We start from the raw sequence: 15,186 nt of genomic DNA, 5'->3' as shown, positions 1-15,186 counted from the left end.
AACCAAACAGAAAGCTACTTTTAAATAACTCTTCTAAAGTAAAACCATCGATGTATAATTTCCTGGGGACTTGAATAAAACAATGCAAATAATGGGAATATACACACCAGTGTAAATGATTTAATAATGACAGTAGCTAACATTTCCACGAGCCCAACACTGTTCTCAACACTATATTCATATCACTTCACATGAGTTACAGGGCCAAGTACTGATGTCTGGCAGCTGGAAAGACAATCTTACTTTCTATTTTTTTACTTTCGTAAGAACTAAAATGATTATTTTTAAGAGCTTCAACCTAAAAAGTAAATGAATACTTTACAGGTGCTTAGTGTTCCCTTTTAGGAGCTCATTCTAGCAATTTCAATGTTACAGAAGAAACAGGCTGAGCGGTACAGCCACCACTGGGCTGTGGTGAGTCAGATGTGGCTCGAGTCCCTGCACTCCACAGCATCCTCTGGTCCACACGGGGGAGTTCTGTCCTGCAGCGCTCCTGTCAGTTCACAATCAGCTTTCCGGCCCACCATCTCCCAGGCCCTGATCACTTCACAGGAGCCACGCTCACAGCCCTGTTTAATTGGCTCTTTGATTTATCACAAAATCAGTGATAAGAATGTATAAAGTGTGCTATCACAGTGTTGACAACTTTAAAGTCATCATCCCAAAGAAAAATAAATAAGCAAATCTGATAATAACAACGATAATGATTTCAATTAACATTTACTGAGCACATACTATGTGCCAGAAAATCCCGCTTATGAGTCACATGTTCTCGTCTCGTCACAATAACTCCGTAAAGTAAGCACTGTTACCCCCATCTGACGGGTGAGGAAACATGGGAAACAAAGAGACTAGCCTAGGACCACCCCTGACGAAGGCAAGCGCATTCAAGTTCAGTGAGGTTTAGATTTCATTGTGATACACTTTTGCTGTTGTTGTTTTTTTTTAAAAGAAAAGTTTGTACTGAAATTCTAGAAGGAGGGGAAAAAAACTTGGTTATTCCAAGTCTAAAGTGACCTAGCCCCAGCCACACTTCCAATTATCTCTATAAAACGCAGGTTTTGATAACGTACCACTTCTTAGGAACACGACTGTATACCAGGGTACAAATGTATCTGCTTTTGAACAAGTCATCTGTAAGGAATTTTCCTGCCCAAGTTCCCCACAGCGAGGCTCCAACTCGCCATGTAAACCAATTCCCAAATGCCGCATTCACCCCGCGTGTCGCTGTCCTTAGCTGGACAACGTGCAGTGGCTCCCGGTCACCTCCTGCACACGGGCTCCCAACAGCCCTTCCCTCCAGGTCTTCATTATCTGCTTCAGCCTCTTTCTTTCTCCAAGTTACTTCCTTCTCTTCCGCATGCATGCCTCCTTCCCTTGTTAAAGAAAGATGGCCAGGAGGCCACCCAGCAGGCCAGAAGCCTACTCCGCCCAGGCGTTCACGGCACTCTCCCCTTGAGATGCTACCACTTCTCTACAATGACTTTCTAAGGGATCGAAGGTCTCTTTGAGAGTAAAAGCTAACACTTGCATGTGTTCCAACAGCTTTACACTTAGTACCCCTTCTTATGTGGGAAGGTGTTACTCTATCTCACAGATGAAAAACTGAGGCAAAAAGGAGTAACTTACCCAGTCATACACATTTTAAGGGGCAAAACAAAGATTTGAAATCAAGTGTCTGGCTCCAGAATCCTTGCTCCACACTGTTTCTCCAGAAAATTTCACAAAAACTATAGAAACTTGTCTCAGCAGAACCACACGTAGCAAAATGTCACCTCGTTATTCCAGGGGATCCCTGTGCTCCCTACGAGGCGCCTGGGTTCCAGGGTAAGGGCTCCCCGTGAACGACCACGGCCACCCGACGGCCCCTCTGCTCTCCTCTCCGCCTCGTTGACAGCGCCGATTTGTCTCAAGCTCACCATCCTCTTACCCAAGTGCCTCACACGCTCATCGCTGTGACCGCTTTGACCCTGCCAGTGGCTGCTTTAGGAATCAGCTGACAAAACCCTGACCAAGAAAACCAGGGAAAGTCTGCCACAAAACCCCTGGGAAAGGTTTCCCTGCCAGGAAGCTGAGACTCAGAAGCAGCAGCCCCCTTTTCTGCTGTTGGGTGTGTCTGCACGAGAAGCCCAGAGACGGACAGTCACCTTGGGACCGCACCCTGGAGAGCCAACAGCAAAGCTAAGATGAAGAGGGCCAGAGGGCAGGGTGAGGACGCTGGGCTCCTGATGACCACTAAAGAGAGCTGAGTCAGCTTCACCTCTACTTGCAGCTAAAAGCACGCTAGCCAACGCAGCCCCCGCTCCAGCTAAATCTACTCCTCAGCTCTCAGCTACCAACATAACTGTGACATTCCATCCATTAACTCAAGTATTTTTGGTGCCAGTTATGCATCAAAGCACCGGAGGTTTTCTCCAACTCAACTATGCCGGCAATATCCTCTCCACTCTGAACTCCTAAGACACGTATGAGTCAGAATCTCACAGTTCAGCACTTAACTGGTCTCTGATTGTTTCATACAGGTTTGCTTTTTCTCACCAGTTAGACTGAAACCCCATACAGATGGGCAGATTATGTATCTAACGTGAAATGCCAAATTGAAGCCTGAGGGCTTCCTTTTACATAAACAGCATGGAGATTTTTGTCTGTTTATTTATTCATTTTTAAGGGAAAAAAATAATACAGGCATGTTTGGCTTTGCTCCTACTTGTCAGCTGGGTTCCAGGCAGCTGCTACCACTTGGGTCAAGTCTCCTAGACGAGAGATAACCCCTTGTTCATCTCTGTGAATACGTTCCACGTAGCCCAGGTGAAGGCCAAGCAGTACCATAGACAGGTGGCTTAGTGCCCGATACCTGACTGAACAAACTAAACAGTGAATGCTCAGAAACGGAGAAGAAAAACAAAATCTGCATATTTTTACCTTTTTCCATTTTTATCATGTAGACCAGACCCCCAATACTTAGGAACACCCAGGTACTTCAGCTTGTGGGTACGAATCCATTTCTGAACTGCAAGTTAGAACACATGCTTGTGATTTCAATTCTGTGATACATAAGTAGTTTTCAAAAAATCATTAAGAAAAATAAGTAAATAAATAAATAAATCACTAAGAACAGAATGTACTTATACATGCAATAAGATTTCCCCTGTATTCATAAAAAAAAGAAGCGAACAGAACATTATACCCAGTAAATGAAAAGTACTTTATAATCAAAACATTTTTATTAACTCAGAAAATTTTGTTATCCTGCCCTAAACATATGAAAAATCTGCAAAAGAAAATATTTTTGGAAAAGTCATTTTAAAAAAATCAAACCACAGTACTGCAACTGCAATTAGTATCTCCAGTTCTGTGAATGTTTAGTTCCTTCCACAGAAAGACTTACTTTGCACCCCAATCTAAAAATCCTCAACCAGAAAGTCAAGTTCTAGGAGAGTCAGAAGGCTCTCTTGAGAGATTGCCAAGCCTGAGACCATCCTCCCAGGAGACTCCCTGGATCTTTAGAGGGGGTGGGAAGGGGGCAAGGGGAGGGGACCGGAGGACAGAAAGGACCAGGGCAGCTAAAGAGGCCCAGTTCTCTTCCCTGGTAGTCTGTTCTAGTCCATCAGTTACTGCAGCCCTGCAGGCTGCGTCCTCCAGAGTTTAGAAAAATACTCAACAAGACTTGGAGATCCTTGAGCCATACTCAATAAATTCTCAATTTTTAACAATATTTCCTAAATCATATATTATTTATTAACTAGATTAATATCAATATAAGTGAAATCTCATCATAACCAATCTATTAAGAGATCAAAATTCTTACATATAATTCTCATTTAAGTGGAATTTACCTATAAAGTAAAACATAACAAAATGTCATAATGTAAGATCCAATGCTCCAGTCTTGGCTTAAACAAAACAAAAACAGTGGTCATTTTAAAAGCATAAACGTGTACGTGTTTCTTACTTTGTTCTGGTTTGGCAGCTCGCTGGTAGAACTTTAGTTCAGTAAAAAGAGGTCCATTGTCACTGGGTTCCTCAAAACATAAGAGTTAATTAGTACTAGCAGTAGTTAAAATTACTGAGTTATTGTCAATAAACTTTCAAAAAAGACAGTAAGTCAATTTTTCTTTCTAAACAATATGATTTTGATATTTAACTTTATAAACTATATTTAAGATTAAGTAAAACTCTTCAAAAATGTTTCATATAGTCTCAGAAAAGTCCAAAAGTTTTATATTTCTCTCAAGTTCCACCTCTGTAAGTGATGAACTATACAGAATCAGATATGCAGCTCAGTCTTGGCAGAAGTTTAAGAAAATTGTTAAACTTATTCTCACTTTTATTAAGCTTCCTCTTAAGCAAGATCAGCAACCATGTTTACTGTTTTCCCAAGGGGCTACAATGTACTTCTCAAATTTAATAAAATTTCAATACTTGATTTAAGTAATCAGTGGCAAAATCCCATTCCTTTCCTGTTTCTCATTTCAGCTATATCTAGCTTATCAGAACTGGCAGAAACCCAACCTTACCACAAAGAAGTGTTCTGGGACTCCGGAGAGAGCAAGTACTGTCCATTTAACTTCATCTTTTCCTTTCTGGTCCTGATTCCCACGTTTTTCAAACTAAGGAGCCCTACAATTTACTTCCCACGTGATAATTTAGAGTCAAGAGGAAAATGAGGCTCAATGAGAACTGTTTTCCACCAACTTTACTGAACTACATTCATTTCCTATTTTAAGGGAAATTAGCAGTTAAAATTATTTGTAAAGAGGCTTATATTCACAAAAAGGTATTTGACACACAAGAAATATCAGCCTGTTGGGAGTTTTGCCTTGTTAAATAAATCTGGAAGAGTAAAAACAATCTTATAATTTTGTGGACTTAATAAATTTTGTCAAACTAAAATTGATTACTGTTTATTTAATGTTTGACATTTTGCATTGATATTTTCTTGTTTATTAAGAATCTGCGAAAAAATGTGAAAAGCAGTGAAAACTTCAAATGAAGAAGCTAACATCCCTAAACAGATTTTAGGGCTGCCCTTCTGTTAGCCAGTATGGGAGGAAAGCTATTTTGGACAGAATACCCGTGTAACTGGAGTTCAAGGGTCAGTCGAGCATTAGAAGTGATGAGGTCCACTACCTTATCTGAGAGAAAATTTGTGATAATATGTAGATTTCTGCTACTAGAGATGCCTTTTACAGAGACTTAAAAATATGTTCATTTTTTTCATTCAAGATACCCCACTGTCATAGAAGCTAATTTTTCTCCTTAAGATTTAAATAAAACTTAACCCTCAAAACACACAGTTCTAATATTGCAGATTTCTTGTAATTCAGAAAAACAGGAGTCTTCAGTTAAAGTACTTACAGGAATAATGATTAGGCAATCTACAAAGAGTGAGGCAGTAGCTGGTTAAATATTCAGCAGCAAACAGGCACCATACGTAACCAGAAAATGAGCTTGCCTTACTTGTTACAGGTAAGTTTACTTTCCAGCCCATCCTCGGAAGAGAATGGTATTCGAGGGCTGGGCACGTCATCACCTCTTAAGAAGAAGAAACTAACCAATGCACCAAGGTGTGCCAAATCCCCAACTTGTGGACTCATCACCTCAAGTGTCACCATAGCCTGTGGTTCCTTTCCTCTCAGCAATGGTAGCTAGACAGACATTTGTGAAGGTTTAGAGCACGTGGCTGATAACAGGCCTTCTATAGGAGTAAGAGATTCAGTGTAAGAAATGAAGAAAGAAACAGAAATTCAAGAGAGGAATTTTGGCAAAGTTACTCTCCGAAGGCTAACTTTTACAACAGCTCATTAATATAACTCAGGTTTGAAAGGGATTTTCCTAAGACAAACCCTGGCCTATTACTACCATCAGTATAAAATTCTGATTTATTCACTTTCAACCTATGTCACATCAACTTTAATTTTCAAGCTTTCCTTCAGGCAATAATTTATTAAACTTATAATGAAAATCAACCTATATAAATCAGGCTATTATAATGAAAGCCCAATTACAATGAAGGCTCTTTGAGCTCATTTCACTTTTTCTAATCCAGTAAGATTCCATTATAACAAAATAAAGGAACTACTTCCTTGGCATTGCACTCTAGCCAAAGCTAGCTACTTCTGTTGAAGAAAATACCTTAACTCATAACTAAAATTTTATTAACATATTTCAAATCTAAACTACTTTGCCAACTCTATAATAGCCAAGATTTAGAAAAGAAATTGGGACTGACATTTTAACTAGAATATCACTAAACGTTTCTTTAAGACTTCTAAGTGTCAAAATGAAGATGACAACAGAAAAAAAATTAAAATGTGATATATTTCAATGGCACCATCTAAAAGCAACTGGCTGCCATTTAAAAATGAATCTGTATAAAGTTTCTCCTTCCTACCAAAAAATTACATGTGAATTGAAAATTCAGGTCACTTCTCATAACATCAGTGAGGGAAATTAAACATCAGTCTGCAAACTTCTTTCCATAAAACTTCAGAGTCCAGATTTTTATTAGTACATACTGGGAAATGGCTATGAAATAAACAGCTGCTGGGAAACAAGACCCCAGAGCCTGACCGCCACCCCTAGCTCTGCTGTGAGCTCACTGACATGACGGCAAAGGGTAACTGAAGAACTAATTCATTATAAAGTCTGGTAGTAAGAAAACACAAAGGGATATTTTTCTCCTGGTATTACCTAACTTTTTAATTATCAATATACCAGTTCTCTCTGCACATTTACTTTCTTGAAATGAAATACAGAGAGTGTCTCTCAGTTATTTAGAGGCAGAGATCACAAGTTCCCCACCTCTGGGGACCCCCACCACGACTCCAAGGCTGCTTCGCTACGTCAGTAAGGACTAAGGCCCTAAACAAAACCAGACATAGCCATCGGTAGGAGAGAGAATATCTTTAGTATCTATCTTACCTAAACATCTATCTTAAATGTTAGTCTTACCTTCATTTCAAGACCAAATGTAAGAAATTTGGGAGCTAACTAACTGGAGCTCTTTCCTAGAGCAGATACCCGTATCAGCAGCAACCAAATTTTTAACAAGTCTTCCACATCAAGGGGAAGCCCTACCAGAAGCACAGGGTCCCTGCGTGCCCTACTGAATAAAAGGATCCCCAAGCAAAGGTAAACATAAGCATGCACATAGGACTCCACTGAAAATAATTAAGATGCTCTGGACTCCAGACTGCACCAGTGGTTCTCAACTTAGATGCACAAAAGAATCTCCTGAGAGACTTACTAAAAATACCAATAAGCAGGCCCTGCACCCAGAGATTCTAACTGTCCTGCACAACCGGAGCTGAGAACCACTGTTCAACCTGATATAGTGTCACATTATTAAGTCTAATTTCACATTAAAAATCAATTTGCCCTTGATTATTTCTTAAATAACTTCTGCTGAGGTTTTTTTTTTCTTTCTCTAAAGATAAAATATGTGCTCATTTTAGGAAATCTGGAAATATTTTGATATATTTTCTTCATATATATAGCTATTTTATAAAATTACCTCTATACCATATAGTTTTGCATATTGCTTTTTTTGGTAATTAATTATGAAATTTCCCCAAAGAATAATACTTGTTTGAAAATATGATATTTCATAGCCCCTGGTGTGTAAATGGCAAATGTTCATCAATAGTTCTGGTTTTAATACTGGAAAGATGTGATAATCATTTTATACATTATGTTTGATGAACCATTTCACTTTTAACACTACAAAGCTCTGAGAGTAAGAAATGCAGAGAGTAAGGGACAGAGTTAAGGCCAGCATCTCACAAGTGAATGTGAATCATGAAGAGGCTGCCCTAAAAGGCCTCAGAGACAAGAGATGGGGAAGATGGCATCAGGAAGTTACAAGGTGGTAAGAAATTATGGCTAAAAAGTCTTCAAAGGAATAAAAGAGGCATTTAAGGGTGGCATAAAGAAAACAAAATTTAAAACAGGTCCTTATCATCAAAAACTTAAAATTCAGTTAGGGAGATTTAATAAACACATAAAAAACTAAAACAGCCAGTGGCATGAGAAGGACATTAGAAAATAAATTATAAAATAAATAGAAATAGAGTGAGTGTTACAGAGGCTTAAAGGAGCTGAGAAAAGACAGGTATTAGGAAAAAAACAAGCAAACAGCAGTTATTAAACTGTCCCTTAGAAAGGAAAGAAAAAGTCAATATTGTTTTGTTTATGGCACTTTTCCAGGATCACAGACAAATTACGACTTTGAAAATGTTACTGAAATATTAAATGCAAAAGGGACATCAACTGAATATCTATCACTGTCCTAATTACAAAGGGAAGGAGTAACATAGGCTAATGGAAACAGAACTAAATTAGGAGACAGGAGACACAGAGCACTGAACTAGGGCTGTAAACAAATGGCTTTAAATTTAGTAATGTAATTTGCTACCTTAAGCAGTTAGGAAATATTTGTTTCCACCCATTTTCTTTCTGTTAAGTAAAAAAGGTAGTAAAAGTAAACTCACACTGAATGACAACTAACATACTTAGAATTAACCCATAGAGAAGAAGAATATCATAATTTTAAAATAAAACACAATTTTTAAAAGCTCAGGTTATATAGAAGAAAAAAGACACAGTTACACACCAGCCCCACCTATGATATCAGCATTGCCTCACTTTCCTTCCAAGACATGGAACCAATTGTACAGGGCAGCTAGCTGCAAAGTGCTCAGAGGTAACAGTTATTTTCTGAACCTCAAGATTATGAGAAGTCATTAGGGGACTTGCTTTCTTTTCACAATAGAAACTATTTAAAGATCCTAAGAAGAAACTAATCTTATCCATAGATTTTAATATTCTAATTTGTCATATCAAAGACAAATGCAGATAATATTCCATGCAAATTCCATGTAAATGACCCAGTTTAATAATAAAAACTTTTGTTTCTCTGATATAGCAGCAAACTAAATATTTCAAAAGGAATGTTATCCCACAAATGAGAAAGAAGAAAAATCCAACATGAAAAGGCATGAAGAAAAGTGAAATGGTAGGGGAAACAAACCAATGACACACACCGTAAAGTCATCAACGTCACTTCTACTTCTACCCAATTAGCGCCCCCACAGCAAACACATACAAAAATTGGACAAAACACGGGAAATTACTGTTCTCAGACATCAGACAAAATAGACAGTATAGGACTGTGACTTCTAAAAGACAGAAAGCAAACAAGTGACCTGACCCATGACAGCCCCAGCTTTCTTCACAGAGGCATCAGGAGGAAAAAGACATTTAGTTAGGATACTGTGGGGCCAGAAGGGGAGACCTGACACCAAAATGAAACAAGATGAGAAACGTTTTAATTTTAGAAATATTAGGGAAAAAACAAAGATCAATATGCCTCATGAACGAAGATGTAAAAATTCTTAACAAAATATTAGCAAATCAATTCCAGCATTACGTAAAAAGCATAATGCACCATAACTGGAGTGTATGTTAAAAATACGTTAGTTCAATGCTCAAATACCGATCAATATAACTGCCACATTAACAGAATAAAGGAGGAAAATCCTATGATCTATCTCAACAGATGCAGGAAAGGTATTCAGAAAATAAACAGGCAAACTATAAACTGGGAGAAAATATTTACAACACATATATCTAAGGACTTGTCTCCAGAACAACTCTCTTACTACCAATTATAAAAAGCGAAACAACCTAGCTATTTTAAAAAGTGGGAGGGGGAGGACCACAAAAGACTGAGGCGGCACTCCACACAGGAAAACTTATGAATGGCCTATAAGCACAATGAAAAAGTGCTCAAAATTGTCATCAAGTAAATATAAACTAAAACTATGAGACACGGCTATATTTCTGCTATCACAGCCAAGAAAACACATACACGCGACAACTCCAGGTGTTGAAGAGGACGTGGAGCAACCAGAACTCTCATACACACTAGCGAGCGCATAAGATGGTGAAACCACTTTGGAAATCTGTGTGGTACTTTTTTATAAATTTATATATACATCTTCCCTATAAAACAGCAATTGCACTTCTAGGTATTGATCCAGGAAAAACAAAAATACATGTATAAGAGCGTTTATAGACGCTTTATTCATAATAGCCAAAAACTGGAAACAATCCAAATGTCCATCAACAGGAAATGGAAAACGAACTCTAATGTGGCTGCACGATGTAGTGCTGCTAAGCAGTGAGTCTGATCAAGCAACTGAGACGCCAACAGTACGGATGAGCCTTTAAACGCTATGCTGAGCATACGAAGTCAGAGACAAAACAGCACATACTGTATAAATACCATTTACAGGACATTCTGGAACAGGAGTAACTAACCTACAGTGAAAAAAAAAAAACAATCAGACAAGTGGTTTCCTCCAAGGGTGTAAGAAATAGGGGTTTGACCAGAAAAGGACATAAGGAATATTTTCGGGGTGATGGAAATGCTCTATAATTTAATAGGGTTAGGCTTACACACATATGTGCACTTGTCAAAAGTGTTCAATTGTTTATTTAATATCTGTATATTTTCTTGTGAAAACTATGACCTGAATAAAAACATGATGAAAACAATCACTAAAATAATTCAGGTCCAAAAGAGCCATTAACTCATAAGGGATCAAATATATTCCTTTTTGAAAAGAGAGTAAAATAAAACAAAACAAAACAAAAAACCTTGGGGTAATTCTAATTCTAGAATTCTGTAGCCTTTAGGGAAAAAAGGCAGGGTGTGGGACTCACGTGGTAACTTGCCCAAATAACAGACCCCGTTACTCTTCTATTTAACAAAAACGTGCTCTTCACAGGTGCCAAAGAACTGAGAGAGCAGAGTTACAAACATGCGTAAGCAAAAAAGATGCATACTATCTTGATAACAAAAAATAGTAGTTAAAATACCTTTTAGTGCACCAATATCTAAACTGACCTGGCTATTCAAAGAATGTCTATGTCAGACAAGCTGTTGTCCACCTTCACTCATTACAAACTAATTTCAATGTCAGAATACCAAAAAGAAGTTTCCAAGTGATGACAAATAATTTCATTTACTAAAATGAGAGGGGAAGGAAAGACAATTGGAAATAAAAAGAAAAAACTGACCAAGTGCAAATTCAGAAGCAAATGCAAGATAAAATACAATAAAATTTCATTGAAGCAGTATAGCTTTGTAGGATACAAATATAAAAAGCCTCTCATCTATTGCAAATATAGCTGAAATTTTTAAAAGGAGCTGAGTATTTTTACTCCACATCTGCAAATCTCCAGGCTTTCATTCATTTTCCACAAATACCAGTGCCCCTCTAACTCAAAAGAGGGGAGAACTTTTGAACCCAATTATTTAAAACTATAAAAGCTACTTTTGTGTCTCATTTAATATTTATGAAGCATTACTTAAAATATAGTACTTAATGGTTTAATTAATTCTAGTTATCAAAAAGAATGTTTTATAAAATAAATACTACACTAAACAGAAAAAATCATTTGAAACATTTTCTTACCACTTTTACAACACAGGGTGCATCGCTGCCCACCGATTTTGAAGAATTCATATCAGCTGTTAGAAAAAGTGACATATGTAATATCAGAACAAGAAGTAGCATTATTATAAATAGTGTGTTACTAACCCTTTATTAACATTTAGGTCTGTATATCTATAACCTCTTGATAGAATTAATTTCAGTTCCCAAATATGTGTTTCAGGATATCATTACTGTACATTTCATCAATTTTAAGAACTTTTTCCCCCCACAATTTAACACGTCTGAAATTGAAATGCATCTTACAATTGCTGCTATCTTCAATATGATCATCAATTAAGTATGGAAAACTGAGTTAAAGATTTCTTTAATTCAAAAGTACTCATGGCCTTTGATATGCTAATGTATGTTGTGAATTCCCAAGAGGATCATAACTGATGTAATTTCTTAAATTTAACAAACTAGGGAATCCTTTTAAGAAGGAGCATCAGGAAGGTAAGAAAAGAGGGAGCAAAAGCTCTAAAAAGCACTCGTTTGGGGGAAAAATTCATCTAGCTCAACAGTTCAGATACTGACATTAGAACTTTAAACCACCACCCAGAGTAATTTTAATGTGGCTGTCATTTTGTTTCATAAAAATAAGCACAGCTGCCTTGAAATGCTGAGTGAGGACTATAAGGGTGTTCAGATTCAGTAAACAAATATTTTTACCATGTACCTACTATATGCCAGTTTCTAGGAAGCCAATTTAGCAGTGAACAGGAAAAACCAATCTCTACCCTTATGAAACCAACATTTCAGTGGTAGGAGAGACAACAACTAAAACAGAAAGTATGTTTGGTGGTGGGAAGTGCTACCGAGGAACAATTCAGCAGGAAAGGAAGGCAGAGAGTATTGCAAGTCAGTACAAAAGAGAAACCTTGCTGACAGTGTGTCGTCGGAGCAGCGGTCTGCAGACGGCGAGGGAGGAAGCCATGTGAACATCTGGGGGAAGAACATTCCAGGCAAAGGCCCTGATGTAGCTGGAGAGGAAGACGTGAGGTGGCAGGTAACGGGGGGCAGATGGAACACGTGCAATAAGCTTGACAGGTAACACAGAGCTATCGCTGTGAGTGAGGTGGCGAGCCACTAGAAGCTTTCGAGAAGAGGAACTGTCTGCTCAGACTCCGATTTTCTGAAGAGCTCTCCAGCTGCTTCATGGAGGACGGGGTGCGGAGGGCAAGGGCAGAGGCAGGGAGGGCAGGCAGGCTGTCACAACGCTCCGGGTGAGAAACGGCGGTGGCTGGAACCAGAGTCGTAGCAGACAAGGTCGTGGTAAGTGGTCAGCCGATGAATGTATTTTGTGTGTGTGTGTGTGTGGGTGTGTGGGTGTGTGTGTGTGTGTGTGTTCTGAGGGGGAAGGTAGTTAGATTTATTTATTTACTCATTTATTTACTCATTTATTTATTTAAAGTGGTGATACCAGGGACTGAACCCAGGACCTAGTTCATGGTAAGCATGCACCCTACCACTGAGCTAACCCTGCTGAATGAATCTTCAAAGAGCTAACAAGATTTATTGATGAATTAGACACAGAGGAGAAACGGGGGGGAAGAGATAAGGATAACTCCAAGCTTTGGGTCTGAGCAACAGGAAAGAGAAAGTTGCTAGTTACTAAGATGGAGAAAACCGCAGGAGGAGCTGGTGTGCTGGGGGCCTTAAGTTTGAGATGCTTACTAAACATCTCAGGCAGCTAATATACAAGTCTTGAATTCAGAAGAGTGGTCCAAGGTAGAGAAATAAATCTGAGTCATCAACAGAGAAACACTATTCACTTAAAGCCATGAAACTGAAGTGCCCCAGGGAGAGAGTGCAGACGGAGAAAAGAAGAAACCCTAGGACTGAGCCCGAAGGCATTCTCGCATTAGACGCTGAAGAGACGAAGAGGGGCAGGCAAAGGAAACCAAGGAACCACCAATCAGCTGGGAAGCAGCAGTATTTTGAACCGGCTGCAACTTCAGACTATAGAAGGAACACCACGTCATAAAAAAGGATAAGTGCGCAAATGAGTAAGTCTGAGCTCCTTAAGGAGCACACCACTTAGATACTGAATTAATAATAAAGCAAGGTTAAGTTATTTTTAAGTAAGTATTTACTGTACAAAATATTAAAGTGAAGATAGCATCCCAATAATACTGCATGATTCAAATGAGGAAAGGGGGAAAAGGGAAGTTCAATAATTCATTCAAACAACGTATACTGTAAAATAGGCCAGGTACCAGGAAAACAATAAGGAACCATTGTCTCATTGCCAAGAAGCACACGTTTATTCTGGAAGAAAGAAAAGTAGCTTCAAAGCGGCAAGAAAGCACTACGAAAGGGTTAACACAGGGGTGTTATAAACAGAGAGTACCTGCCCTAAGCTCAGCTTTGTAAAAATGAAGCAAAAGAAGCACCACATACAAAGATCGAGAGGCAAAGGGCAGTATGATAGTCAAAGAACAGATTTTGAGAAAATAAAAGGGATGAAGATAAAAGTTACACAGGGACCAGTCGACATGAAGGGTCTCTGTATGCTAATGTCAAAAATTTGGCACTTTATCCTCAGGGCACTGGGGAGCCTTAAAGAAGTTTAAATAGACTAGATCACTCAAGCCACAATGGGAGTAACAGGATGCAGGGGGCAAGACTGAGCAGAGAAAATTCACTGCTATAGTGAGGATCCAGACAAGACGGAAAACCCCCTGCACTAAGGGAGTATCAGCAGAGACAGAGAGAAACGAATGGATCTGAGAAGTCACACAGTTAAAGCAATGAAGACCAGATGAAGAACTGGGAATATCAGGGAAGCACCACTTGAGAATGCCTTCCCAGAGTCTGGCTTGAGGGGTGTCATTCATTCAGACAATCCTCTCCTGATCATGACAGAGTCAGGAGATGAAAGATGGTGACATAAATTTCAGACACGCCTGTGGGTCATCCAGGGATCCCTTGAAGGCCACTGGCTATAGGCTTGGGCTCAGGGATCACTAGGCTGCAGATAGAAGATACGGAGATCAACAGCCCAGGGGTAATAACAGGAGCTGAGAGACGACGAGAGCACACAGAGGCCACAGAAGGAAAGGGGAGCCGAGGAAGGAAAGCTGGACAGCACAGAAGTACCTAGAAGAGGAATTAGCACATCCGGAGAGGGGAGGAAAACGGGAGGTGAAGGCGTGCTATCATGGAGGACAACGGAAGCAATTTTTACAGGAAGGAAAGATAAACAGTATCAAATGCTGCAGAAAATATTTAAACAAAATTCAAAAGCAACCTTTTTAGCAGAAAATTATCATTAGCAGAAACTGCTGATGATCATGAATACAGCTGTTTCAGTATCAATGGGCACAGAGAGATAAAGAGGAGGCGGCAATGTTAAAGCAAACCCCTTCCCAGACTGATAAATCCAGTTTTAAAAAAGCAAAGTTTTATTACAGAAATCTGTCAAACCATTGGATTTTAAAAATACTTACTATTAGATGAAACTTTCTGATGATAAATACAAATACAGATAAAACAGCTAGCACACAGGCTAAGCAAGTTGCAGATTTGCCAAAGGTTACAAAAGCAAACTAACTAGTATAAAATGAAGAATTTACTTGTTTTAAGACAAGTTCCCATTCCTAACATGGGATGTCTTAGGCCCACACGTTCTGCAGGAGAGACAGCTTATATAATCTGCCATCTCTAAATCATAAGGTCAAAA

The 15,186-nt window shown here is 38.8% G+C and overlaps 1 protein-coding gene across 6 annotated transcripts in view; it reads right to left on the bottom strand.

The window, feature by feature from the left end:
* Positions 1-15,186, bottom strand: part of VRK1 (VRK serine/threonine kinase 1) — an 80,167-nt gene that overhangs the window by 27,879 nt on the left and 37,102 nt on the right. For all 6 annotated transcript variants that reach the window (XM_006213898.3, XM_031679384.2, XM_072963677.1 and 3 more), the window contains 3 exons: positions 11,484-11,539; positions 3,953-4,022; positions 2,923-3,010 (listed from right to left, as the gene is read on the bottom strand). In XM_006213898.3, coding sequence (XP_006213960.1) covers positions 2,923-3,010; positions 3,953-4,022; positions 11,484-11,539 — 214 coding nt within the window. The remainder of the gene's footprint in view (positions 1-2,922; positions 3,011-3,952; positions 4,023-11,483; positions 11,540-15,186) is intronic.

Source organism: Vicugna pacos, chromosome 6 (genome assembly GCF_048564905.1).
Source record: "Vicugna pacos chromosome 6, VicPac4, whole genome shotgun sequence".
Classification (NCBI taxonomy): Eukaryota; Metazoa; Chordata; class Mammalia; order Artiodactyla; family Camelidae; genus Vicugna; species Vicugna pacos.
This window is presented reverse-complemented; position numbering and strand designations above follow the sequence as displayed.